Source organism: Macaca mulatta, chromosome 4 (assembly GCF_049350105.2).
Source record: "Macaca mulatta isolate MMU2019108-1 chromosome 4, T2T-MMU8v2.0, whole genome shotgun sequence".
Taxonomy (NCBI): Eukaryota; Metazoa; Chordata; class Mammalia; order Primates; family Cercopithecidae; genus Macaca; species Macaca mulatta.
This window is the reverse complement of record NC_133409.1, coordinates 147,505,046-147,530,538: the sequence shown is the minus strand read 5'-3', so window position 1 is coordinate 147,530,538 and position 25,493 is coordinate 147,505,046. Positions and strand designations below refer to the sequence as shown.

At 43.7% G+C, this 25,493-nt stretch overlaps 1 protein-coding gene and 3 long non-coding RNA genes across 4 annotated transcripts in view; 3 read left to right on the top strand and 1 right to left on the bottom strand.

The window, feature by feature from the left end:
• Positions 1 to 592: 592 nt before the first annotated feature.
• LOC144340428 (uncharacterized) lies at positions 593 to 10,286 on the top strand. The gene is made up of 2 exons (XR_013416535.1): positions 593 to 1,350; positions 9,811 to 10,286. It is a non-coding gene; the product is annotated as an uncharacterized LOC144340428 (long non-coding RNA).
• On the top strand, positions 2,204 to 8,295 carry LOC144340424 (uncharacterized). The gene is made up of 4 exons (XR_013416531.1): positions 2,204 to 3,031; positions 3,325 to 4,784; positions 5,103 to 5,194; positions 5,342 to 8,295. It is a non-coding gene; the product is annotated as an uncharacterized LOC144340424 (long non-coding RNA).
• LOC144340401 (uncharacterized) lies at positions 3,940 to 10,358 on the bottom strand. Its single transcript, XR_013416494.1, has 2 exons — positions 10,185 to 10,358; positions 3,940 to 4,523 (listed from the first exon to the last, which is right to left on the bottom strand). It is a non-coding gene; the product is annotated as an uncharacterized LOC144340401 (long non-coding RNA).
• Positions 10,359 to 19,690: 9,332 nt separating this feature from the next.
• Positions 19,691 to 25,493, top strand: part of SNRPC (small nuclear ribonucleoprotein polypeptide C) — a 15,916-nt gene continuing 10,113 nt past the window's right edge. Inside the window, exons 1-3 of the mRNA XM_001111611.5 lie at positions 19,691 to 19,739; positions 20,095 to 20,137; positions 24,821 to 24,929. Coding sequence (XP_001111611.4) covers positions 19,732 to 19,739; positions 20,095 to 20,137; positions 24,821 to 24,929 — 160 coding nt within the window. The 5' untranslated portion in view covers positions 19,691 to 19,731. The remainder of the gene's footprint in view (positions 19,740 to 20,094; positions 20,138 to 24,820; positions 24,930 to 25,493) is intronic.

Here is a 25,493-nt window from a genome sequence, read left to right as displayed (position 1 = left end):
GTGACAGATTAAGACCTTGTCTCAAAAAATAAAAAAAAAAAGGAGTAATAACACCTTTTCGATAAGCTGCTACTCAAAACCACCCTGCCAAACCAGTTCTTCTGCCTTAGTGGTTAGTGCCTGCCCAGCTTCCACCTAACACCACAACCTGTTGGTCCAACAGCTTTAGATTAATAAAGAGGTTCAACAAAGAACATGTTCCCCAGGCCCTGGGACTTTGGCCTTTTCTATTCCCAGTAGTGAGCCCTCTGTTTACTGTGCGGGAGCCAGGACAATAACAGCAGAACTAATGAGTAATTATTTCCTTCCCACATAGCCAGGCAAAGATGGATGGTGTCTGCTACCACCTTATAGGTGCCAGATGGGCATCCTCATCGTAGTCTTAGCATTGTTCTCATTTGCCCAGGCTAGGTGGATAAAGCCTTGTCTCCAGATACCCATGGCCTTGGAAAGCAGCAGCTAGGTCACCTCCCAAGCAATTTCACTTGCAGGGTAAAGTGGGATGAAGATTGCCAGCCACAGTCACGAGTTCCCAGCCACAGCTATGTTTACACCTACCTGGGAGGCCTGGCATGAGCTTTTACAACCTTATATCCCACTGTTGTTTCCAAATAGAAAGATCCAGTTTTATCCTTCCGAGTCTACTTCATGGCCACAAGCTCTCAGGTCAAAATTAAAAGTTAGCAGGGAAGGCCACAACGGTATAATCTTTCTCAATGAGACATCCATCAACAAACAGATCAACAGTTCTGGAAGCATCACTCAGAGTACAGAGGCAAGTCTGTCTTTGGAATTCAGTCTCTCCCCTGCACTTCACGGCCCTGAGGTCTGGCAATGGAACTAAGAATTGTAGATTTTGAAGAGTGCCTAACTGATGGAGGAGTCACCAGGCAACGATGGCTACAAAGTGAAGCTGATATGATGGAGTAGAAACAAGATGTAAAAACAAACAAAACAACAAAGTGAAGCTGAAGTATCTTATTGGGAGAAAAATGCCTCTCCAGTTCCACAGCTCATCCCCTGTGTGGCCCTGAAGAGGCTTGGAGGGATTCCTGGATTTGGAATTCAAGAGACCTGGGTTTTGGGTACTTATTCTTATTGACAGTCCCAACACTGTCCACCAATTACTGCATGCTTATCACGCAGTGCTAAGTGCTTTATTATTTGTTGTTGTTTTTGTTTTTGAGCCCCCAGGCTGGAATGCAGTGGCCTGATCTCGGCTCACTGCAAGCTCTGCCTCCCGGTTTCATGCCATTTTCCTGCCGCAGCCTCCTGAGTAGCTGGGACTACAGGCGCCCGCCACCACGCCTGGCTAATTTTTTGTATTTTTAGTAGAGATGGGTTTTCACTGTGTTAGTCAGGATGGTCTCAATTTCTTGACCTCGTGATCAGCCTGTCTTGGCCTCCCAAAGTGCTGGGATTACAGGCATGAGCCACCGCACCCAGCCAAGTGCTTTGAGAATGATCTTAATCAGCCCTCACAGCCATGACCCTCTGAAGGAGGTACTATTATCATCTGCATTTTACAGATGAGAAAGCCGAGACACAAAGAGGTTAAGCAACTTTCCCAAGATCAAAGCAGCAGCTTGTGGTGGTACTAGGATTCAAACACAGGCAGACTGGATCTAGAGGCTGTGCTCATGACCATTGTGCTACTGCCTTTTGATAGTTGTCTTATTATAGTCCTTACCATAAAATGTTGTAATTCTTTGTTTAAATGCTTATATCCCACACTAAACTTGATGATGGGCACAGTGTGTTACTCATTTTCCTATTAATGATGGCCAACAGAGACCTGAACACAAAGAGAAAGCTCAGTAAACATTTGTTGAATAACTGAGTATTACTTTTTGTGTTTCAGCATTGTGGAAAGATACAGGAGAGTTGAGGAAGGTGTAGGTTACTATGGAACTAAGGACCCAAGTCTTCTGGTGGTGACAATGGAAATTACCACCTTAAACTGGTACCTCCTTTGAGTTAGGCTTTGCAGACTGGGTTAGGCATGACCAATGGTTGCAGCTGTACATACCATTTTGGGTCCAGGATGCATTTTTATACTTCTTCTTTGACAACAGTACTCCCTGAAGTTTTGGGTATCCTCCTTCTCTCCCTGAGGTTTAAGTGGAACTGGCAATCACAATTTTCCACTGTTGGGGTCCGTGCCGGGGGTGGTGGAGAATGAAAGAACACACAAAAGACAAAGACACACAGAGAACATGGCGGCCGCGCTCAGAGCCTCCGCCTCACTTTATTTATACTCCATAAACCCCACGTCAGCAGAAAGAATGCAATGCAAAACAAACTTTCTTTTCCCAGATGTAACCTTCTACTCGGTTCTTTGTTTCTATGCTCTTCCTTATCTGCCCGCCTTCTTGGCGCCTACGGGAGTTCATTAAAAGTTCAATTGGAGATACTGTCCTTGAGCCCTATCTATTCTCAGCATACTGTTTTCAAAGGCCCCTGCATTTCCCCCCCTTTTTTTTTGTTTTGCCTCAATCCTAAAAAGGTAGCCCATATTTGTTCTTGTGTTTTCTTTTGTTTTTGGAGGTGACGGAGGGAGCATCAAATCACCAAAAGAAGTAGACTCAATCCAAGTGCCCAAAGCAATATACTTCCAGAGATTGTAGAAATCCATGTCTTCATCTGGGTCCATGGGTTAAAGGCAGCAAGGCGCTGACCCAGCTCCTAAAGGGTTACAGTTCCGGACAACACATGTAATTGTTGTCGAAATGCTTCGGAAATGTTCTGAGTGAGCTCTTGGATGTCCAAACTAATATTTTTATGGCCTACTAATAATTTTCGGATTACAGTCCAATTTTGAGAGATGTTAAAAGGCACAGGCGTTACACAAAATTGAGTGGAGTTCCAATCACATTGTAATGTCATCCGAGTACTGAGTACAGTGAGCTGATCTCCAAGCCATGTCAAGGCTTGTTCCATGTTGTCCAATCTTTCAGCAAGTTGAGAATCAATGTTTCGTTGTTGAAGCTATAACCGGTGAGATTGCTCGTGCCATTGCTGCACAAATTCAGCATTTTTTTTTTTTGAGACGGAGTCTCATGCTGTTGCCCAGGCTGGAGTGCAGTGGCGCGATCTCGGCTCACTGCAAGCTCCGCCTCCCGGGTTCCCGCCATTCTCCTGCCTCAGCCTCCTGAGTAGCTGGGACTACAGGCGCCCGCCACTGCGCCCGGCTAATTTTTTGTATTTTTAGTAGAGACGGGGTTTCACTGTGGTCTCGATCTCCTGACCTTGTGATCCGCCCGCCTCGGCCTCCCAAAGTGCTGGGATTACAGGCTTGAGCCACCGCGCCCGGCCCAAATTCAGCATTTTGTATGCTTTGATGAAGAGCGAGCCCTGCTACGGCCGCAGTGGAGACGATGGCGACAAGGCTCATCACCGAGGCAATTATAAGTCCAAGGGCACAGAGGGTTCGCTGGAGAGAAGTCCAAATATAAGTCTCAAGAGGTGATGCCCCCCATGGTCGCGTAAGGTTAACAGGTAGCCAAATTTCCTTACGAGCCCTGAGCATATAAATATCCCCAGTAAAGTTGTGCCACCAGGAATGATTGAGGCAAGACAAAAATGTACACGTATCTGTACAATTAACAATCCCCGTAAGATTATCCCATGTCAAATTTCCTGCTAATAATAGGTAGGGCTTACGGACACAAGCAATAATATATCAGGAGGTATTCCGATATAACTGAATATGAAAGGAGTTATTCGGGTTAGAAAGATTAAGGGGCATATTCCCCACAAAAGTGCTAATGGCATCGCCTGCAACTAACAACTTCCAAAAATAACTCTGTACTTCAGGCCTCCTTCACGCCATACCAAGGTTTCATTACTGTTAGCAGCAATACTTTTATTTACCCAGTGTCATTTCAAAGGTATGTGACTAAATTTTGTTTGAAAATCACCGTGCACACTTCAATCAGTTATTTGCATCCCATTGTATTCTAATAAAATCCGGGGTTTAGTTCCCCGACATTGTTGTCACTCCAGCACCTCAATATTAGGAGAAACCTCTAGAATAGGACAAAAAAGTAAAGAACTAGGAATAGTTTCATTACTATATACAGTATGATTATATTAAAAACTTCTAGTTACAATAATAACAGTATTAGCAGCCACATGACTATGATTATAACGAACAGCCCAAGCTTCATGCGATTTTCGGAGACAATGAGGACTATTCCCATGCATATTGGAACTCCTTCCACTCCAAATTGGTATGTGCTGATTATAATTGCTGTTTCCTGTTCTATGTTGTCCTTGTCCATATAGGGGGACGGCATCCAAGTAGTGTCATTGGTGAAAACCTTAATTTCCGCCTCTCCCCAGGCGACTCCCTGATACAAGGGCGGAAAGGGAATATAAGTCCAATATTCATACAAAGCCTCACTAAGAGAAATAAGTCCCCCGCCGAGGCACATCCAACAAAGGAAGAAATGCATGCTGAATCCAGTTTTCTTTTCAACAGGGTTTCAATCATCTTGTAGGAAACCACTCAGGTCCGCTCCCTGTAAGGACAAGAGCATAGCCCCGTCCCTGTTTTAGAACTTGCCCTTGAACATACTTACCTTCTTCATTAGGATACCAAACCTTTAAACTGTCAGCGGGGACTATCACCGAGGGAGTTGAGGAAAGATGGGTTACGACAGCAGAGTCTTGCAATTGTCTCCATTGATTCAAAAAAATTAAGGTAAAAAGAACCTTCAAAATCTGGTTTCAAAATCTGGTTTCTGGGGGGCTCATTTCCCCCTTTTTGTTTTGTTTTAATAGTTAAGTTTTTAGGCCGGGCGCGGTGGCTCAAGCCTGTAATCCCAGCACTTTGGGAGGCCGAGACGGGCGGATCACGAGGTCAGGAGATCAAGACCATCCTGGCTAACACGGTGAAACCCCGTCTCTACTAAAAAGTACAAAAAACTAGCCGGGCGAGTGGCGGGCTCCTGTAGTCCCAGCTACTCAGGAGGCTGAGGCAGGAGAATGGCGGGAACCCGGGAGGCGGAGCTTGTAGTGAGCTGAGATCTGGCCACTGCACCCCAGCCTGGGCAACAGAGCGAGACTCCGTCTCAAAAAAAAAAAAAAAAAAAAAATAGTTAAGTTTTTAAAGTTAAATTTGTGCGCTCAATGATGGCTTGACCTTGACTGTTGCCCGGGATACCGGTGATATGTTGAATATTGTATTGCTGTAAGAAAACTACTCGGGAGGCTGAGGCCGGAGAATGGCGTGAACCTGGGAGGCGGAGCTTGCAATGAGCTGAGATCCGGCCACTGCACTCCAGCCTGGGCTACAGAGCGAGACTCCGTCTCAAAAAAAAAAAAAAAAAAAAAAAAGAAAACTTGTAATTTACGAGAGACATAGGCAGGGGCATTATCAGTTTTAAGTATAAGAGGAATGCCCATGATGGTGAAACAAACTAAGAGATGAGTAATAACAGAAATGAGAAAAGGTATCAATGGTATGATGAACATTTTAATCATCCAAAAGAAGGGACATCTCGTGGATTAACCCCAGGATGGAAGGATGGAATGCTCAAAGGAGCACAGGAAGGACAAGCTCGAATAAGAGAACGAGCTTGTTTATGAGTTAAATGAAACCATCGTTGAAGGCCAGAACTATTAGTGTGATGTAGAGTATATTTTTGTTCTGCAGCATGTAGGTGGCCAATTAAAAGCAAATCAATCTGAGTATTACCATGAACTAATGGTCCAGAAAGTTGAGAATGAGAACGAAGATGAGTGATGAATAAAGGAGCTCGACGTTGGCTCAAAGTAAAGGATAACAAAGAAAAGAATTTCTGAAGAGAAGAAGTAGCACAAAGAGGTAAAGTGGCCGGAGAAATATAAGAAGTAACATAAACGGCGTATTGAGAATCACTAACAATGTTACAACCAGTAGTAGGGAAATCAAGATCATCAGAACAGCAAACAATTCTCCCTCTTGCACCGAGGGATAAGGATAAACTGTAACTCAAGATTGATGAAGCTTCTTGCCAAGAATCAGAAGTTGCAAGAAGATAAGTGATCTGACTATGAGTGAATTAAGAGATAATTAAGGAAGGATCTCCTCCCCAAAGTTGTCCACAGTGATGCTGTCCTTTGATGATCAGTTCAGCTAAACGATCGATATAAGTAGCCAAGCGTTTAGATATTTTATTGGACAAAAAGATCCATTTTAGTGGTCGATTAGTTTGATGAATCATTCCTGTGGGAGAAGGTAAAGTATGAAATAAACAAAAGGAAGGGCCTTTTGAAGTTGCTCTTCAACAAGTTGGAGTTCCTGTAAAGCCAAAGGAGTTAAATGACGTGAGTTGTCCAAGTGACTGTCTCCTTCTAGAATAGAAAAAAGATGTTATAACTGATATGTTGGTATTCCTAAAACAGGACGCATCCAATTAATGTCTCCTAGAAACTTTTGAAAATCATTTAATGTTTTTAAATGATCACGTCGAATTTGAATTTTTTGGGGTCGAATATTTTGTGCCCCCAAGGTATAACCTAAATATTGAATAACAAAATCCAGTTAAATTTTTTCTGTGGCAATATTAAGTGAGTAGAAAGAAAGCTGAGTTTGTAATGATACAAAAGCATCTTGCTGCTTTTCTCTGGTTTTAGCTTTGTGGGATAAGGGCAGGATTAGGAAGACCAGGCTGTAAACTTTCCCTAGGTTTAATGTAAACATTTGTAGTTTTAAGACAAGACAAAGACGGGAATTCCATGCAGAAATACGTGGCTTTATATTCCTCTTGGCCATTTGTTTTTTGACTTACTCTTTTAGAGTCCTAAGTATTTCTTTAAATAATGGTCACTGTTTCACCTAAATAGGAGTGGTGGCTATGAGTTTAAAGGATTGTAGCCCATTTTGAACATCATATTTTTGGCAGCTGAGGAAATATGAGGAATGTTTAAAAAAGCAGCAAATTGTTGTGAAAGATCTTGTTCCCAATAATTAATATTGATAGGAACAATATAAAAATAAAAAAAAAACACTTGACCTTGTTGACCTTTAGGACCAACACAGGTTAAAGGTTCTACGTCTTGATAAATCACAGAAGCAGCACCCAAGCCAGTGAGTATAACTGAAACTTGTCTTTTTTCCCATTGTATAGGCCACTAATTTAAACAAATAATAGACATATTCACCCCCATATCAATTAACCCTTTAAAAACTATTCCATTAATATGCAATGAACATAAGGGCTTTTAATTAGAAACTAAAGTTTCCCAAAAAACAGTTTTTTCTGTGCTACCAAATCCTCCCTATTGAGAATACGTTCCTCTGCCTCTAGGCATATAAATTGTGAAACTTGTACCATAATAAGAATTTTATTAGTAACATCAAGATCAATGATTTCTGGAATCATCATTAACTTCCGTATAGCACTGTCATTTTGACCTAACAAAAGTCCTACATGTCCTTTTGGCAAAGGGTCACACACTCTAATAGCTAATTTATATATTCCTCTATTAGGAGACAAAGTATAAGGCTGAGTAATAGCTAAGTCAGCAGCGGCGCTCTGCTTAGTTGCCGCATAAAGCTGAGAAACTGGGGTAAGGTGTGGGATCCTTAAGGAGGACTTGAATTTATTCCTTAATGTTGTAGGCCATTGCTCACTGAATATTGTAGTAGACTTGTATTGTAATTGTTGGGGCCCCAAGCCTGTGGGCCCCGACTCCCGTTTCCCAGGAGAGGAGACAGTAAATTTCCACTTTTATCAGTTTTGGAACGACATTTATTTGTCCAATGTCGACCTTTACCACAATATTTGTACACCTCTGAAGGCAGCTTTCTGCCTTGAGGGATAAAAGTGTTCAATTTTTATGACATTCTTTTTTGAAATGTCTAGGTTTACCACACTGAAAGCAAACACCTTGTTTGTTATTTCCTTTTAAGGCTTTAGACAAAGCTCCAGCAAATAACTGAGCATCATAAATAGCCCCTCCAACACTAACACAAGTTTTAATATATTTATCTAAATTGGCCCCATTGGCCTTTAACGATTTTAACAATTTTTAACAGTCAGCATAAGCATTTTTAAAAGACAATGTTTGTAACAAAATTTTTGAAGCAAGGCCAGCACCCACAATTTTGAAGACAGCATCCTGAAGACGGGCTACGAAATATAGATATGGTTCATTTGTGCCCTATAAAATCTTCACAGAGGAAAGGGAACATTTTCCTGTTATCTCTACCTTATTTCAGGCCCTTAAAAACAAAGTCTTGATTTGAGTAAGGGCAACATCATCTAGACCAGCCTGAGCATTAAGAGTAGCATATTGGCCCGTGCCTGTGAGTTGTTCCTCAGTGGGTCCAGGGGGATCACACATAATATTTTTCCTAGCCTGTACATGTGCCTTGTTCATTTACCAGCTGTGCAATTGTAACCACTGAGAACGATCAAGAAAAGCCTTCCCCAAAGTCTTCCAGTCTATAGGAATCATCAAATTTTCTGATGAAAAAACATCAAGAAGACCAAGGATAAAAGGAGATTGAGATCCATAGTTAGAAATGGCAGCTTTCATTTCTTTTTAAAAATTTAATTTGTAAGGCATTAAATTGGACATTATTGCCACCATTTGAAAACTGAGCATTAGGAGCAAAAGAAGCACAAATAATTGGAAACAGATCCAGCTCCTTAAATTTTTTTTTTTAATTAAAAGTATATATAATATATAATAATACTCATATCCCCAAATATAAAGAATCCCAACATATTAATAGGAAAAGGTAAATAACCCAACCAAAAGTAGCAGAACAAAGAAATGACAATAAACCTATATGTCTAACATCATTACTCACTAGGAAATATGTATATTAATACCAAATTGAGAATCATTACATACACAATACAATGGTTAAAATTTAAAAACAGAGAAAATATCAAGAGGTAGTTAATGTGTTAAGCAACTCGAATACTCAACTTCTGTTTGGAGTGTAAATTGGTGGAACCTATGCACCCCTATAACATAACAATTTCCTAGCTGGGGTTATTAATACTATATTAATATTAATAGTTAATATTAATGTGTTTATTTATTGACTATTGAAATACTCATAATATTTTAACAAACAACAAGATATACATATACACTGGTTTTAACATATTAAACAGGTGTTTAGTATAAATTTAAAGTATGTCTGATGTGAACAGGGCTTCAACCTTGCCAAACAAAGGCAAAGATAAGGAAGCCGGGGAATTGGAGGCTCTGGAAAATCCTCTTTTAACAGGGCAGAAGGAAAAGAAACAGGGAAAGCTCGCAAAGGTGAATTAGAAGAATATATCTGTAATATTTGTTGAAGCATTTCCATAATACTCTGCATGTCAGAATTTCCCTTAGAAGAAGGAAGAGCTGGCTTTTTCTCTTCTCCCCCTTTTGCTACCCCCCCATCCTCTGTTATCCTGGCACAAATGGGCTTCATTTCAGATTTATTTTTTTTCCAAATCCTCAGATACCTTTCCTCCTGTGGCTACATTACCACACTCTGAATCAGTCTCAAGTAACTCTAATGTCTGAGTGATAGAGTCACACAAGGTCCACAATTTTAGAGGCATAATATCCCCTAACTGGAGAGCTCTAAGCAGAGTTTTTTTTTTTTTTTTTTTTTTTGAGACGGAGTCTCGCTCTGCCGCCCAGGCTGGAGTGCAGTGGCCGGATCTCTGCTCACTGCAAGCTCCGCCTCCCGGGTTCATGCCATTCTCCTGCCTCAGCCTCCCGAGTAGTTGGGACTACAGGCACCCGCCACCGCGCCCGGCTAGTTTTTTGTATTTTTTAGTAGAGACGGGGTTTCACCGTGTTAGCCAGGATGGTCTCGATCTCCTGACCTCGTGATCCGCCCGTCTCGGCCTCCCAAAGTGCTGGGATTACAGGCTTGAGCCACCGCGCCCGGCCCTAAGCAGAGTTTTTACTACCTGTAACCATTCTCTGCGATTCAGCTGCACTTTAGTCTGATACTGAAACCAGTAACAATGTTGTTCAACATGGGCAAACAATCACTTGAAAGTCTTTTTCTTTCACTTCTACTCCTATAGACAGCAACAGTCCTTCAAACAGCCGTAAATATTCTGAGGCCAGAGAGATGGAATTCCCCATAATGAAAACTTAAGAAGGTTCCCCTTAACAATATCTGGGCCTTACCCGCCCCTAGGGGGTTCCCCTTCTTGTTCTCCCCTACTCACCCGTGCTGACCCTGCTCGCTGCACCACTTGTTGGGGTCCGTGCCGGGGGTGGTGGAGAATGAAAGAACACACAAAAGACAAAGACACACAGAGAACATGGCGGCCGTGCTCAGAGCCTCCGCCTCACTTTATTTATACTCCATAAACCCCACGTCAGCAGAAAGAATGCAATGCAAAACAAACTTTCTTTTCCCAGATGTAACCTTCTACTCGGTTCTTTGTTTCTATGCTCTTCCTTATCTGCCTGCCTTCTTGGCGCCTACGGGAGTTCATTAAAAGTTCAATTGCAGATACTGTCCTTGAGCCCTATCTATTCTCAGCATACTGTTTTCAAAGGCCCCTGCATTCCACTCATTTCCAACCAAGAAGGACTCTTGATGTATAAGTGTGCCCATTTAGGTCCTTCCCTGGCTTCCGGCATTATGTGCTAGAAGAATGGAAGTTTGGAGATATATGAGGCTGTCTCATCTGTGTGGAGGAAACCAGGTTGCAACGTGGGACGATGAGGCCAGTGGGCAAAGAGAAGTAGACAAGCAGAGATGAGAAATGGAGAAAGAGACCAAGTGACATTATTTCAGGCCCTAGGTCAATCACACCTGAGGATAAATCTACCCTTCAATGTCCCAGCTTTCTGAGCCTCTATATCCTATTTACCTAAGCAGGTTTAAGTAGGGTTTTGTCATCTGCAACTAGAAAATTTCTTTTTAATACAGTACCCTATAGTAGGGTTTCCAGATTTAGAAAAAAATAATTACATGGGACATACTTATACTAAAAATTATTGCATATCTGAAATTCAAATTTAACAGGACATTGTACATTTAATTGGCAACTGTTCCCCCATAGGGTTATACCACATTGTGCCAGCAGATGTGCCAAACCTACATGAAAAACACAAAAGTCAATTCTGCTAGAGGAATTTTTTTTTTTTTTTTTTTTTTTTTTTGAAACAGAGTCTCACTTTGTTGCCCAGGTTGGAATGCAGTGGTGCGATCTCGGCTCACTGCAACCTCTGCCTCCCGGGTTCAAGCCATTCTCCCGCCTCAGCCTCCCGAGTAGCTGGGATTACAGGCGCCTGCCACCATGCCCGGCTAATTTTTGTATTTTTAGTAGAGACGAGGTTTCACCATATTGGCCAGGCTGGTCTCAAACTCCTGACACTGTAATCTGCCTGCCTCGGCCTCCCAAAGTGCTGGGATTACAGCCGTGAGCCCCCATGCCCAACCTAACAGAATTTTTTTTTTTTGGGAGAGTCTCATTCTGTCACCCAGGCTCGAGTGCAGTGGCACAACCTTGGCCCACAGCAACCTCCACCTTCCAGGTTCAAGCAATTCTCCTGCCTCAGCCTCCCCAGTAGCTGGGACTATAGCATATACCACCATGCCTAGCTAATTTTTTGTATTTTTAGTAGAGAGAGGATTTTGCCATGTTGGCCAGGCTGGTCTTGAACTCCTGACCTCAGGTGATCCATCTGCCTCGGCCTCCCAAAGTGCTGGGATTACAGGAATGAGCCACCACACCCGGCCTACTGGAAGAATTTTTTAGGAAGGGATAAAACTAAGTAACTCAACTGCTTAATTTACATAGGTTGTTATATTAAAATAACAGATACGAGTTGTAATAATTAAAACACTTGGTAGAGGCACATCAATAGACCAATGAAACAGACCAGAAAGCCCAGAGATGAAATAGAATATATAGAGGAGCTTAGCCTATAATAAAATAGGATTTCAAATTAGTAGGAAAAATGGTAGATTTTTCAAAAACTGGTGCTAGGATAACTAGGTTGATGTTTGTGAAAAGAAAAATTAGCATAGATCCCTCTTCCATACCTTACTTTAAAATAAGTTCCAGATGGATAAAGGATATAAACATGAAAAAGAAATGAAATAATAAAAGAATTAGAAAAAATGAGCTAGGCATAGTGGCTCACACCTAAAATCCCAGCACTTTGGGAGGCCAAGGCAGGAGGATCATTTGAACCCAGGAGTTCAAGACCAGCCTGGGTAACATAGCAAGACTTTGTCTCTTAAAAAATTGTTTTTAATTAGCCAGGCATGGTGGTAGGTGCTTATAGTATCAGCTACTTGGGAGGCTCAGGTGGGAGGATTGCTTGAGCCCAAAAGGCCAAGGCTGCAGTGAGCTGTGACTACACCACCACACTCCAGCCTGGGTGACAGAGTGAGACTGTCTTTCTTTTTTTCCTCTTTTAGTGAGATGAAGTTAGAGGTCCTGTCTCGAAAAGAAAAGAAAAATATGTGGGAAAATTTATTTGTTTATTTTTTTATTTTCATTTTTTTTTAGACAGAGTCCTGCTCATTCACCCCGGCTGGAGTGCAGTGGCTGATCTCGGCTCACTGCAGCCTCTGCCTCCCAGATTCAAGCGATTTTCATGCCTCAGCCTCCTGAGTAGCTGGGATTACAGGCGAGTGCCACTATGCCTGGCTAATTTTGTATTTTTAGTAGAGACGGGGTTTCTCCATTTTGGTCAGGCTGGTCTCAAACTCCTGACCTCAGGTGATTCGCCCACCTCGGCCTCCCAAAGTGCTGGGATTACAGGCGTGACCACCGTGCCCGACTTACAATGCCATTTTTTATTTATTAGATAGAAAGGGTAAAAAAGCACTCTCAAATATAACCACAGTGAAGGGCGATCTAGCATTATTTTTCAAAATTACAAATGCAAAGAAAGCTCTTCAAGCCAGCAATTCCACTCCTAGAATTTTATTTTATTATTTTTTCTTTTTTTGAGATGGAGTTTTGCTCTTGTTGCCCATGCCAGAGTGCAATGGCACAGTCTTGGCTCACTGCAACCTCTGCCTCCTGGGTTCAAGTGATTCTACTGCCTCAGCTTCCTAATAGCTGGGATTACAGGTGTGTGCCACTACGCCTGGCTAATTTTTCTATTTTTAGTAGAGACAGGGTTTCATCATGTCGGCCAGGCTGGTTGCGAACTTCTGACCTCAGGTGATCCAACTACCTTGGCCTCCCAAAGTGCTGGGATTACAAGCGTGAGTCACCGCACCCAGTCGATCTTTTTTTTTGCTTGTTTTTTGAGACATAGTCTCACTCTGTTGCCCAGGCTGGAGTGCAATGGCGCAGGTTTCCCTCGATGCAAGCTCCGCCTCCTGAATCCAAGCGATTCTCCTGCCTCAGCCTCCCAAGTAGCTGGGATTACAGGTGCATGCTACTACACCTGGCTAATTTTTCTATTTTTAGTAGAGACAGGGTTTCACCATGTTGGTCAGACTGGTCTTGAACTACTGACTTCAGGTGATCCACCCCCCACCCCCACCCCCGGCCTCCCAAAGTGCTGGGATTACAGGTCTGAGCCACAGCACCCAGCCCAAACTTTAGCTTGCATGTCTGTTTGCATGTCTGTGAATTAATGATGTACTGCAGCATCACTGAATTAGAAAGAGACAGGAAACAATTTAAGCACTCATCAATAAAGGACTGATTAATATATGGAGGTACATCTACACAACGAAATACTATGTATCTGTATAATAGAACCAGGAAACATATTTTTGTTCGCATATGGATAATCTTTTTCTGGAAAGATATGTAAGAAACTGGGAACAAAGGGCTGGGTGCAGTGGCTTACGTCTGTAATTCCAGCACTTTAGGAGGCCAAGGCAGGTAGATCACTTGAGGCCAGGAGTTCAAGACCAGTCCAACATGGTGAAATACCCCATCTCTACCAAAAATAGAAAAATTAGCTGGGCGTGGCAGTGCATACCTGTAGTACCAGCTACTGGGGAGGCTGAGGCAGGAGAATCACTTGAACCCGGGAGGCGGAGGTTGCAGTGGTCCAAGAGCGCACCACTGCACTCCAGCCTGGGCTACAGAGTGAGACTCCGTCTCTCTTAAAAAAAAACAAAACAAAAAAGAGGCAGGCCGCGGTGGCTCACGCCTGTAATCCCAGCACTTTGGGAGGCCAAGGCGGGCGAATCATGAGGTCAGGAGATCGAGACCATCCTGGCTAACACGGTGAAACCCCGTCTCTACTAAAAACACAAAAAATTAGCCGGGCGTGGTAGCGGGCGCCTGTAGTCCCAGCTACTCGGGAGGCTGAGGCAGGAGAATGGCATGAACCCGGTAGGCGGAGCTTGCAGTGAGCCGAGATGGCGCCACTGCACTCCAGCCTGGGAGACAGAGTGAGACTCCGTCTTAAAAAAATAAAAGATAAAAATAAAAAAAATAAGGCCGGGCACGGTGGCTCACACCTGTAATCCCAGCACTTTGGGAGGCCAAGGCGGGCGGATCACGAGGTCCGGATCGAGACCATCCTGGCTAACATGGTGAAACCCTGTCTCTACTAAAAATACAAAATAAATAAATAAATAAATAAATAACCGGGCGTGGTGGCGGGCGTCTGTAGTCGCAGCTACTCAGGAGGCTGAGGCAGGAGAATGGCGTGAACCCAGGAGGTGGAGCTTGCAGTGAGCCGAGATCGCGCCGCTGCACTCTAGCCTGGGAGACAGCGAGACTCTGTTTCAAAAAAAAAAAAAAAAAGAAAGAAATAAAGAAAAAGAAAGGAAACTGGGAACAAGGATGTGGCTGGGAAATATTTTTGTGGTTTTCTAATTTTCTACCGTGTATATACTACCTATTCAAATATAAGTAAAAAAATTTTATATGTAAAATACCTTAAGACCAACATAGATGTGTTATGAAGTAGATTACTAACATTGTGAGTTTTTAAGACACCACACAAGTGCACAAGAGTTCAAGGGCATTTCAAGCTCAGGTAGGCACTTGGGATTTTGGCTACAGACCTAGAGGAATGAGGGTGACAAATGAACTCTCTCAGTTGCCTGGAACATTCAGAGAAAAAGTGTGAAAAGCACTGCTTTACAAGATAACAGGGCCCATGGTCAGGACATGATGGAGATACCCCTTGGAACTTGGAGATAAGGTCACTCTGAGCATATATATACACACACATATATATATATGTATATATACCTATATGTCAAGGTCCAACCTGGAAAACCATTCTAAGTCTTTAAAACCCAGGGAACTTAATCCAGATAAATGGTTTATACAGGTATTGGCAGAGACAAAAAGCCAAACAGAGAATAGTCAAATAGCCCAGACAGAGATGAGTGACAGCAAGAAGCTACTGCCACCCTTATACTGGAGGGACAGAAGGACAACACTGTGCTACCAGAGCTCAGGGTCTAGGACCAACTGCAAGTTAGACCCAAGTAGGTTATAGGAGACACCCTGATGCTGAGGGGTAGGGAGAGGATGGATACTCTGGCTTGGAGGTGGTGTCACAGTAGAAGATACCCTGACTTTTTCCTTGATCTCTCCAGTCTCCAGAAAATGCCTCCAGTTGATGGAGCCCAGCAATTCAGCTTGGAAGTCAACCAGTATAGAAGTCCAGCCCATGCAGCCTTCATGGAGTCAGTCCGCCACGGACTTTTTTTTATTATTATTATTTGAGTCAAAGTCTCGCTCTGTCGCCAGGCTGGAGTGCAGTGGTGTGATCTCGGCTCACTGGAACCTCCACCTCCTAGGTTCAAGCCATTCTCCTGCTTCAGCCTCCCGAGTAGCTGGGACTACAGGTGCACACCACCATGCCCAGCTAATTTTTGTATTTTTAGTAGAAATTAGGTTTCACCATGTTGGCCAGGATGGTCTTGATCTCTTGACTTTGTGATCTGCTCGCCTCAGCCTCCCAAAGTGTTGGCATTACAGGCGTGTGTGCCACCACACCCGACCTTTTTTTTTTTAAATAGAGATGGAGTCTCGCCCCATTACCCAGGCTGGAGTGCAGTGACCAGACCATAGCTCACTGTAGCTTCCAACTTCTGGGCTCAAATGATCCTTCTACCTCAGCCTCCTGAGTAGCTGGGATTACGGGTATGAGCTACTGCACCTGGCTTCCACTGCCATTTTGAAAAGAGCAGGGGAAAAGTGAAGAATAGACTTGGAAGCAAAAAAGGCTAGGGTCAGCACAGAGGGAAATCAGAAAGAAATCAAAACATAATTGATGGGCTGAACATGGTGGCTCATGCCTGTAATCTCAGCACTTTGGGAAGCTGAGGCTGGCAGAGCATTTGAGGTCAGGAGTTCGAGACCAACCTGGCCAATGTGGTAAAATCCTGTCTCTACTAAAAATACAAAAAAATTAGGCCGGGCGCGGTGGCTCAAGCCTGTAATCCCAGCACTTTGGGAGGCCGAGACGGGCGGATCACGAGGTCAGGAGATTGAGACCATCCTGGCTAACCCGGTGAAACCCTGTCTCTACTAAAAAATACAAAAAACTAGCCGGACGAGGTGGCAGGCGCCTGTAGTCCCAGCTACTCGGGAGGCTGAGGCAGGAGAATGGCGTAAACCCAGGAGGTGGAGCTTGCAGTGAGCTGAGATCCGGCCACTGCACTCCAGCCTGGGCGACAGACCAAGACTCTGTCTCAAAACAAACAAAACAAAAGAAAACAAAAAAATGAGCTAGGCGTGGTGGCGCACACCTGTAATCCCAGCTACTCGGGAGGCTGAGGCAAAAGAATCTCTTGAACCCGGGAAGCGGAGGTTGCAGTGAGCTGAGATAGTGCCACTGCACTCCAGCCTGGGTGACAGAGTGAGAATGTGTCTCAGAAGAAACCGAAAACCAAAACAAAATAAACAACATAACTGATGAATTCATTCCCTTGAGGAAAATCAACTGAAGGTACCTGGACAAAGGTGGGTTTCTGGAACTGCAATATCAAGACCCAGGCATTTTCTGCAAAATGTCCTTTATAGCTGGTTTGTCGAAACTAGGATCTAGATCTAGATAATACACTACATCTGTTGTTATGTCTCTTTTTTTTTTTTTTTTTTTTTTGAGACAGAGTCTCGCTCTGTCGCCCAGGCTGGAGTGCTGTGGCCGGATCTCAGCTCACTGCAAGCTCCGCCTCCCGGGTTCCCGCCATTCTCCTGCCTCAGCCTCCGGAGTAGTTGGGACTACAGGCGCCCGCCACCTCGCCCGGCTAGTTTTTTGTATTTTTTAGTAGAGACGGGGTTTCACCATGTTAGCCAGGATGGTCTCGATCTCCTGACCTCCTGATCCGCCCGTCTCGGCCTCCCAAAGTGCTGGGATTACAGGCTTGAGCCACGGCGCCCGGCCTGTTGTTATGTCTCTTAATATTTAAATCTAGAAAAATACCTTTTCCTAAATTGGTGAAGGAAAGAGGCCAGTTGTCCTACTGCCAGAATTTGTTTGCTGCCTTTTGCTTTCCTTTAGCTGATCCTATAGCCTATCCTGTTAACTTGGTTAGATCTAAGTTAAACATTTTTTTAAAAATATTTTTAATTTTTGTGGGTACTTAACATCTTTATAATACGTCATAGTTGTTGGGTATAGAGGCTTACACATGCGATTCCAGAACTTTGGGATGCTGAGGTGGGAAAATTTCTTGAAGTCAGGAGTTTGAGACCCTTTTTCTGCAAAAAATTAAAAAAATTAACAAGGGTATGGTGGCATGTGCCTGTAGTCCCAGCTACTTGGAAGGCTGAAGAGGGAGGATTGCTTGATCCCGGGAGGCTGAGGCTGAAGTGAGCTGTGATGGAACCACTGCATTTCAGCCTGGGCAACAGGGTGAAACCCTCTCTCAAAAAAAAAAAAAAAAAAAAAAAGAATATGTCATAGTAGATGGTATCCACTTAATGTTGTCATCCCAGCAGGAGACATGTAATATGTGGTTGTTCTGCCACTAATTATGTTAAGATTTACCACGGTATTAGGGTGGTAAGAGCCTGATAACTTCATTACACAATTAACTTTCCTCTTAGGACCAGGAAGTAATCTTTGTGGTACTTATTATTTCTAAAAGTCAGTTTCCTCATCCGAAATAGGGTTGTTGAATGGATTAAGTAAATCAATGCGTTTAAAGAACCTATGACATAGTAAACATTCAAATAAACTAGCAATTATTATTATTATTTGGTTGCAATTCTACCATCAGAGAACATAGGGTAGAAGTTACTTCTTCTACAAAAGTTACTTCTATCAATTTCTTCCTATTTAATAATTACCTTTTGTGGAGGGGTTAGTGTGTACATTGTATTAAACACTTACAAGGATCTTCACATGTAATTCTTCCTTGAACCCTACAAGAATTATTACCTGCCAGGCGCGGTGGCTCACGCCTGTCATCCCAGCACTTTGGGAGGCAGAGGCGGGCAGATTACTTGAGGTCAGGAGTTCTTCAAGACCACCGTGGTTAACACGATGAAACCCCGTCTCTACTAAAAATACAAAAAATTAGCCGGGCGTGGTAGCGGGCGCCTGTAGTTCCAGCTACTCGAGAGGCTGAAGCAGGAGAATGGCCTGAACCCGGGAGGTGGAGCTTGCAGTTAACCGAGATAGCACCACTGCACTCCAGCCTGGGCGACAGAGCGAGACTCCGTCTCAAAAAACAAAACAAAACAAAACCAAAAAATTTTAAAAAGGCAAGAGATAACCTTTCTCTATCATCTGTAAAGTTGGACTCCCCTCTTCCCCCCTTCACTTTGCTCCACCTAACCGACTACTATAAATATTTACTATTTTTTTGAGACAGGGTACCACTCTGTCACCCAGCCTGGAGTGCAGTGGCGCGATCACGACTCACTATAGCCACGACCTCCTGGGTTCAAGCGATCCTCCCATCTCAGTCCCCCGAGTAGCTGGGACCACAGGCGCGCGCTACCACCTCCAGCGAATTCTTTTTTTTTGATACGGAGTCTTGCTCTGTCGCCCAGGTTGGAGTGCAATGGCGCGATCTCGGCTCACTGCAACCTCCGCCTCCCGGCTTCAAGCCATTCTCCTGCCTCAGCCTCCCGAGTAGCTGGGATTAGAGGCGCCCGCCACCACGCCCAGCTAATTTTTGTATTTTTAGTAGAGACGGGGTTTCACCAGGTTGGCCGGGCGGGTCTCGAACTCCTGACCTCAGGCGATCCGCCCGCCTCGGCCTCCCAAAGTGCTGGGATTACAGGCGTGACCCACCGCGTCGGGCCAACGTCCGGCTAGTTTTAAAATTTTCTGTAGAGACAAGTTTCGCTATGTTGCCCAGGGCTGGTCTCCAACTCCTGGGCTCACGTGATCCTCCCGCCTCAGCCTCCCGAGTACCTGAGATTCCAGGCGCTAGCCACGGCGCCGGCTCCTGTTGGTTTTAATATGTGTCTTGTTTCACTAGAATCTCAACTCCACGAGGGCAAGAATTTTTATCCGTTTTGTTCACTGCTGTTTTTTCAGCATTTATAGCAGCCCCATGCGCTTTGCAGAGAATCATTAGATATTTACAAAAAGATTAAATACGCTCTTCCGGAAGCATCGAGAAACAAGATTAAAAGAGCTTGGGTTGAACCTCGTAGCGACCCGTAGTACTCCCCCTTCCCGCCATCCTATTAGATGAAAGGAAGAAATGGAAAAGCCCCGCCCCTCGCTCGGCTGCTGGTGGCGAGGGCTTCGGGTCTTCTCGCTAGTCTCGTGGGGTTCCGCGGTGTCGTCGCTGACTGTGCGCGTCATTTCCGGGCGTCACGTAACGGAGTGGCCAACGGCCGGCAGAGCAACATGCCCAAGTGAGTGGGGCCCCGAAATCTGAGGGTGATCGTAGTCACTAGTTGTGGCCCCTATGCAGGAGCAGAGAGCGGGTTCTGGTTTCTGAAACCTCGTGGGATGGCAGAGTATCTGGGACAGGTGGACGGAGATAGGGAGATGGAGAGCGCTAGACACCCCTTCTTAGAGTGGAGATGGATCCCGCTTAAGGCAACAAAAAAAGCCTGGTTTATATGTCGACGCTTTGACGCTTTTGAGTCGTGAGGAGGTCGGGCTTTTTGTTTGTTTCTTGGTTTTTATCTTCCATGAACAGCGCTTCCATGGATGGGCATCTAGCTGGTTGTCATCTCTTTTTTTCTTTCTTTCACCTCTTTTCAGGTTTTATTGTGACTACTGCGATACATACCTCACCCATGACTCTGTAAGTGGCGTATCCATACTTTCAAAAAGCCTTATGTGTAATAATTAAATGAGTTTTGTGTTTTTTTAAAGATGCAAGTTGTGCTTTCCCACCTGCTGAGGTTTAAGGTCTACTGCTTGTAGAAAATAGTTGGAGGTTATTTCCCACCCTAGAGTAACTTTGATTAAAAACCGCTTAACAAGGCAGGCACGGTGGTGTGCCTGTAGTCCCAGCTACGCAAGAGGATGAGGTGAGAGAATCGCTTGAGGCTGCAGTGAGGCATGATCAGGCACTGCACTCCAGCCTGGACAACAAAACAAAAAAAACTGCTTATCAAATAATACAGCAGTTAAAGTAGAATGTTTTGTTAGTACTTTTTTTTTTTTTTTTTTTTTTTTTTTGAGACGGAGTTTTGCTCTTGTTGCCCAGGCTTGAGTGCAGTGGCGCTGTCTCGGCTCACTGCAACCTACACCTCCCGGGTTTAAGTGATTTTCCTGCCTTAGCCTCCGAGTAGGTGGGACTACAGCCATGGGCCACCACGCCCGGCTAATTTTGAATATTTAGTAGAGACGGAGTTTCTCCATGTTGGTCAGGCTGGTCTCAAACTCCCGACCTCAGGTGATCTGTCTGCCTTGGCCTCCCAAAGTGCTGGGATTACAGGCATGAGCCACCATGCCCAGCTAACCCCGCCTCTTAAAAAACAATTTAGTGGTCTAAAGAGCACTTGAGTGGATCTTTGCCTTGCATGATTTTGTAATGTGCATTGGTTATTTGGAAAAGTTGATTGACTTGAGTTAGTGCCAGGCTTCAAATGTAGACACATTTGATTATGTAATGAAAACCCACATTAATTAATGTCACAATCTAATCAGAACCATCTTTAAATATTGGGAAGCTGTCAAGCTTATGGTGGCAGATAAGATTTTCCAAAATTCTGATTTTTGCTTAATAGCTCAAATTCTATCACTGGCAATACTTTCCATTGCTCTGTTTGAAGTGACAGGCTCACTCCATTCATTTTTGAGAAGTCTGAATATACGGTTTGTGTCTGTCACTCTCAAATAAAAATGGTGTTCCATCAAAAAGGCAGCTGGGCTGGATATGGTGGCTCATGCCTGTAATTTCAGCACTTCGGGAGGCCGAGGAAGGAGGATTGCTTGAGCCCAGGACTTCAAGAGAGGCAGCTAGTAGAGCTCATAATTTGAACAATTACATGCCTGCTTTTCCTTGAAAGGGCATCATATTTTGGCATGCAACATAAGTGCTTTGTCTATTTTTCCCATTTTGTCACTGAGAATATTAAAAAGACTTGAACTTAAGGGTTGAGATTTAATAAAAATTAATAATTTTGTTGCTTCATTAATTTCACTCAGTGAAACTAGCTTTTTTTTTCCCCTATGAGTACATACATTGAAGAATACAGTGATCACTAATACAGTCGGGTGCCATTGCCTTGATTCGTTCTGAAGTACCAGGAATTTGGCATCATCAGTGAAAATGTCAATACAGTGAAAAAGGAAAGTAATGGCTTAGTAGTATTATGAAAACACTTTGAACTTGCAGACCTTGTGAAAGAGTCTCAGAGACCCTTAGATGTCTGTGAACCATGCCCTGAACACTGCAGCTCTATGCTTTGCTGCCTCTGTAGAAATCTGATTAAATCATAATTCTTTTTACAGCTGAGGCCTCGCTGTGTTTCCCAGACTGGTCTAAATTATAACTCTTGATTATCTTGAATAGTAGCTGGAAGAAACTGGCCAGTGATTTTTCTATTGTCACTTTATTTGGAATTCTTTCTAATGTGGTCAGATGTAGTACAGCATTAATAGAGATGTGGAACATTTAAGTTGGGTGGTTCCTCTTGAAGACGTTGTTATAGTTCTGTATATTATCTTTTTTTTTTGAGATGGAGTATTGTTTTATTTCCCGGGCTGGAGTGTAATGGCATGACCTTGTTTCACTGCAGCCTCCGCATCCCGGGTTAAAGCAGTTCTCCTGTCTCAGCCTCTCGAGTAGCTGGGATTACAGGCCTGCACCACCACACTCGGCTAGTTTTTGTATTTTTAGTAGAGACGGGGTTTCGCCATGAAGAAACAGTCCCACCTTGGCCTCCCAAAGTGCTGGGAGTGAGTCACTGTGCCTGGCCAAGTTCTGTGTATTTTCATACATTGTCCTGGAGTAGAATGCTCTGATAAATTGGTATTTTTAATAGCTAGTCGGTTCTTGCTTATAGATCCCCAGTCCTTTTTTTACCCCCTCTCTAGGTAAAACCCGCTAGAGATAATTTTCTGAAATTGTGAATGAGGGGGCTGTGCCTTTCTGCCCTTTTTTGGCATTATAGTTTCATATACCTATTATTCACTTTCTTGCTAATGCCAGAATTCAGAGAACTGAAAAGTATTTCTTTATATTAAAAATGTCTTTTCATGAGAAATGTCATGAACGCTTGTTCCTTCTAAAATGATGTCTTGCAAAAATAGAACATTTCTATGGTGATTGATTTTACAGATCCCTATAGTGGACTTAGAAATGTGTAAAAACAGCCGGGCATGGTGGCTTACGCCTGTAATCCCAGCACTGGGAGGCCAAGGTGGGCGGATCACGAGATCAGGAGTTCAAGACCAGCCTGGCTATTGTAGTGAAACCCCATCTCTACCAAAAATACAAAAAAAATTACCTGGGTGTGGTGGCACACGCCTATCATCCCAGATACTTGGGAGGCTGAGGCAGGAGAATCGCTTGAACCTGAGAGGCAGAGGTTGCAGTAAGCCGAGATCTCGCCACTGCACTCCAGCCTGGGTGACAGAGTAAGACTCCATCTCAAAAAAAAAAAACCCCAAATAAAAGAAAGAAATGTGTAAAAACATTCAGTGCTGTAACTTTTGGACTTTGGTTGATTTTTAGTTATGAGTTTTTTTGTTTTTTTTTTTGAGATGGAATCTCACTGTGTTGCCCATTCTGGAGTGCAGTAGCATGATCTCAGTTCCCTGCAACCTCCACCTCCAAGATTCAAGTGATTCTCCTGCCTCAGCCTCCCGAGTGGCTGGGATTACAGGCGCGTGCAATCATACCCAGCTAATTTTTGTATTTTCTTTTTTTTTTTTTTTTTTTTTGAGACGGAGTCTCGCTCTGTCACCCAGGCTGGAGTGCAGTGGCCGGATTTCAGCTCACTGCAAGCTCCGCCTCCCGGGTTCATGCCATTCTCCTGCCTCAGCCTCCGGAGTAGCTGGGACTACAGGGGCCCGCCACCTCGCCCGGCTAGTTTTTTGTATTTTTTAGTAGAGACGGGGTTTCACCGGGTTAGCCAGGATGGTCTCGATCTCCTGACCTTGTGATCCGCCCGTCTCGGCCTCCCAAAGTGCTGGGATTACAGGCTTGAGCCACCGCGCCCGGCCTAATTTTTGTATTTTCAGTAGAGACAGGGTTTCACCTTGTTGGCCAGGGTGGTCTTGAACTCCTGACATCAGGTGATCCGCTCACTTTGGCCTCCCAAAGTGCTGGGATTATAGGTGTGAGCCACTGCGACTGGCTGCTAGTCATGATTTTGTTATTAGGCTTAAGGCATCATTGTTGTGTTAATGTAAGCAGTGGTTGGGAGGACAAGGAACAATTTTTTTTTTTTTTTTTTTTTTTTGAGACAGAGTCTCTCTGTGTCTCCCAGGTTGGAGTGCAATGGCACAATCTTGACTCACTACACGCTCTGCCTCCTGGGTTCATGCCATTCTCCTGCCTCAGCCTCCTGAGTAGCTGGGACTACAGGCACCTGCCACCATGCCTGGCTAATTTTTTGTATTTGTAGTAGAAACGGGGTTTCACCATGTTAGCCAGGATGGTCTCAATCTTACCTCGTGATCCACCCGCGTCGGCCTCCCAAAGTGCTGGGATTATAGGCTGGAGCCACTGTGCCCAGCCAGGAACAATTTTTTTTTTTTTTGAGATAGGATTTTGCTTTGTCACCCAGGCTGGAATATAGTGGAGTGATCTTGGCTCACTGTAGCCTTGATCTCCTACGCTCAAACGTCCTTCCCATCGTAGCTTCCCAAGCAGCTGGGACCACCACCTTTGCTGCAGTTACTCAACTTTCCCTTGTAGAGAGAAGGTGTAGCCAATATATAAATAAATGTGCTGGGCTCTGTGGCTCACACCTGTAATATCACAGCACTTTGGAAGGCCAAGGTGAGAGGATCACTTGAGCCTAGGGGTTTGAGACCAGCCTGGGCAACATTGTGAGACGTCATCTCTACAAAAAATTTAAAAGTTGGCTGGTCATAGTGGCTCGTGTCTCTAGTCCCAGCAACTCAGGAGGCTGAGGTGGGATGATTGCTTGAGCCCGGATGGTTGAGGCAGCAGTGAGCTGAGATCGTGCTATTGCATTCCATCCTGGGCAACAGAGCAGGACCCTGTTCAAAAAAAAAAAAAGGTAGATAGAGATAAATGTGGTTGTGTTCCAATACTTTTTTTTTTTTTTTTTAAACACAAAAGCCAGTGGCTGGCCAATGGGGCATAGTTTGCTGACCTCTGGTCTAGATAATATAGTAAAAAAATTACCACAGTATGTTGCTGGATAATGTTTTTAAGTAATACTGTAGCAGCCAGCTAATGCTGCTGATACTAGACACGTTACTTATATAAAGGCAAAACTTTATTAAATTTTTAGTGTTGGACATTTGTTTCTATGTCTGATATGATCTTTTTATTTTACAGCCATCTGTGAGAAAGACACACTGCAGTGGAAGGAAACACAAAGAGAATGTGAAAGACTATTATCAGAAATGGATGGAAGAGCAGGCTCAGAGCCTGATTGACAAAACAAGTATGCTTCAGTCTCTTGTTCTGATGTGGTAAAATGGTCCTATTCTTTCTTGTCCCTGTCTCTGGTGTTTTTCACAGAGGCAACTCATTCTGAATGATAAATAGGAGCATTTGGATATGTTGAATGAAAGAAGTGGAAGGTCATTGGTTTCCCAAGGATATAAGAACACATTAATATTTATTATTGAGGATAGAGCAATCAGAGACAGCAATAAGGTTAGATGGGGAAGTGAGGCAGAGAAGAATGGAGTTGCTTAATATTTATGTATTAACACCATATTTTATAGCAAATTTCTATAAAGCCCCTTTGTAGTTAATCCACAGGTTTTAGAAGTGTGTTCCTATTCTAATAGGAGCAGATCAGGAGTGGGTTTGTGGTTTTCCCCAAGTAGTTTGAGACTATATTTAGATGTTTTATTTGTAGTCCTGACAGACTACTAGTCAAAAAGAAACTACTTGATGTAACAAAATAGTCTGAATATGTTTCGGACCCCTGTTGTACATCCCATGCTCTTATTGTTAGGAACATTTTGTTCTGGCTTATTGGGTCCAGGACACTAACTGA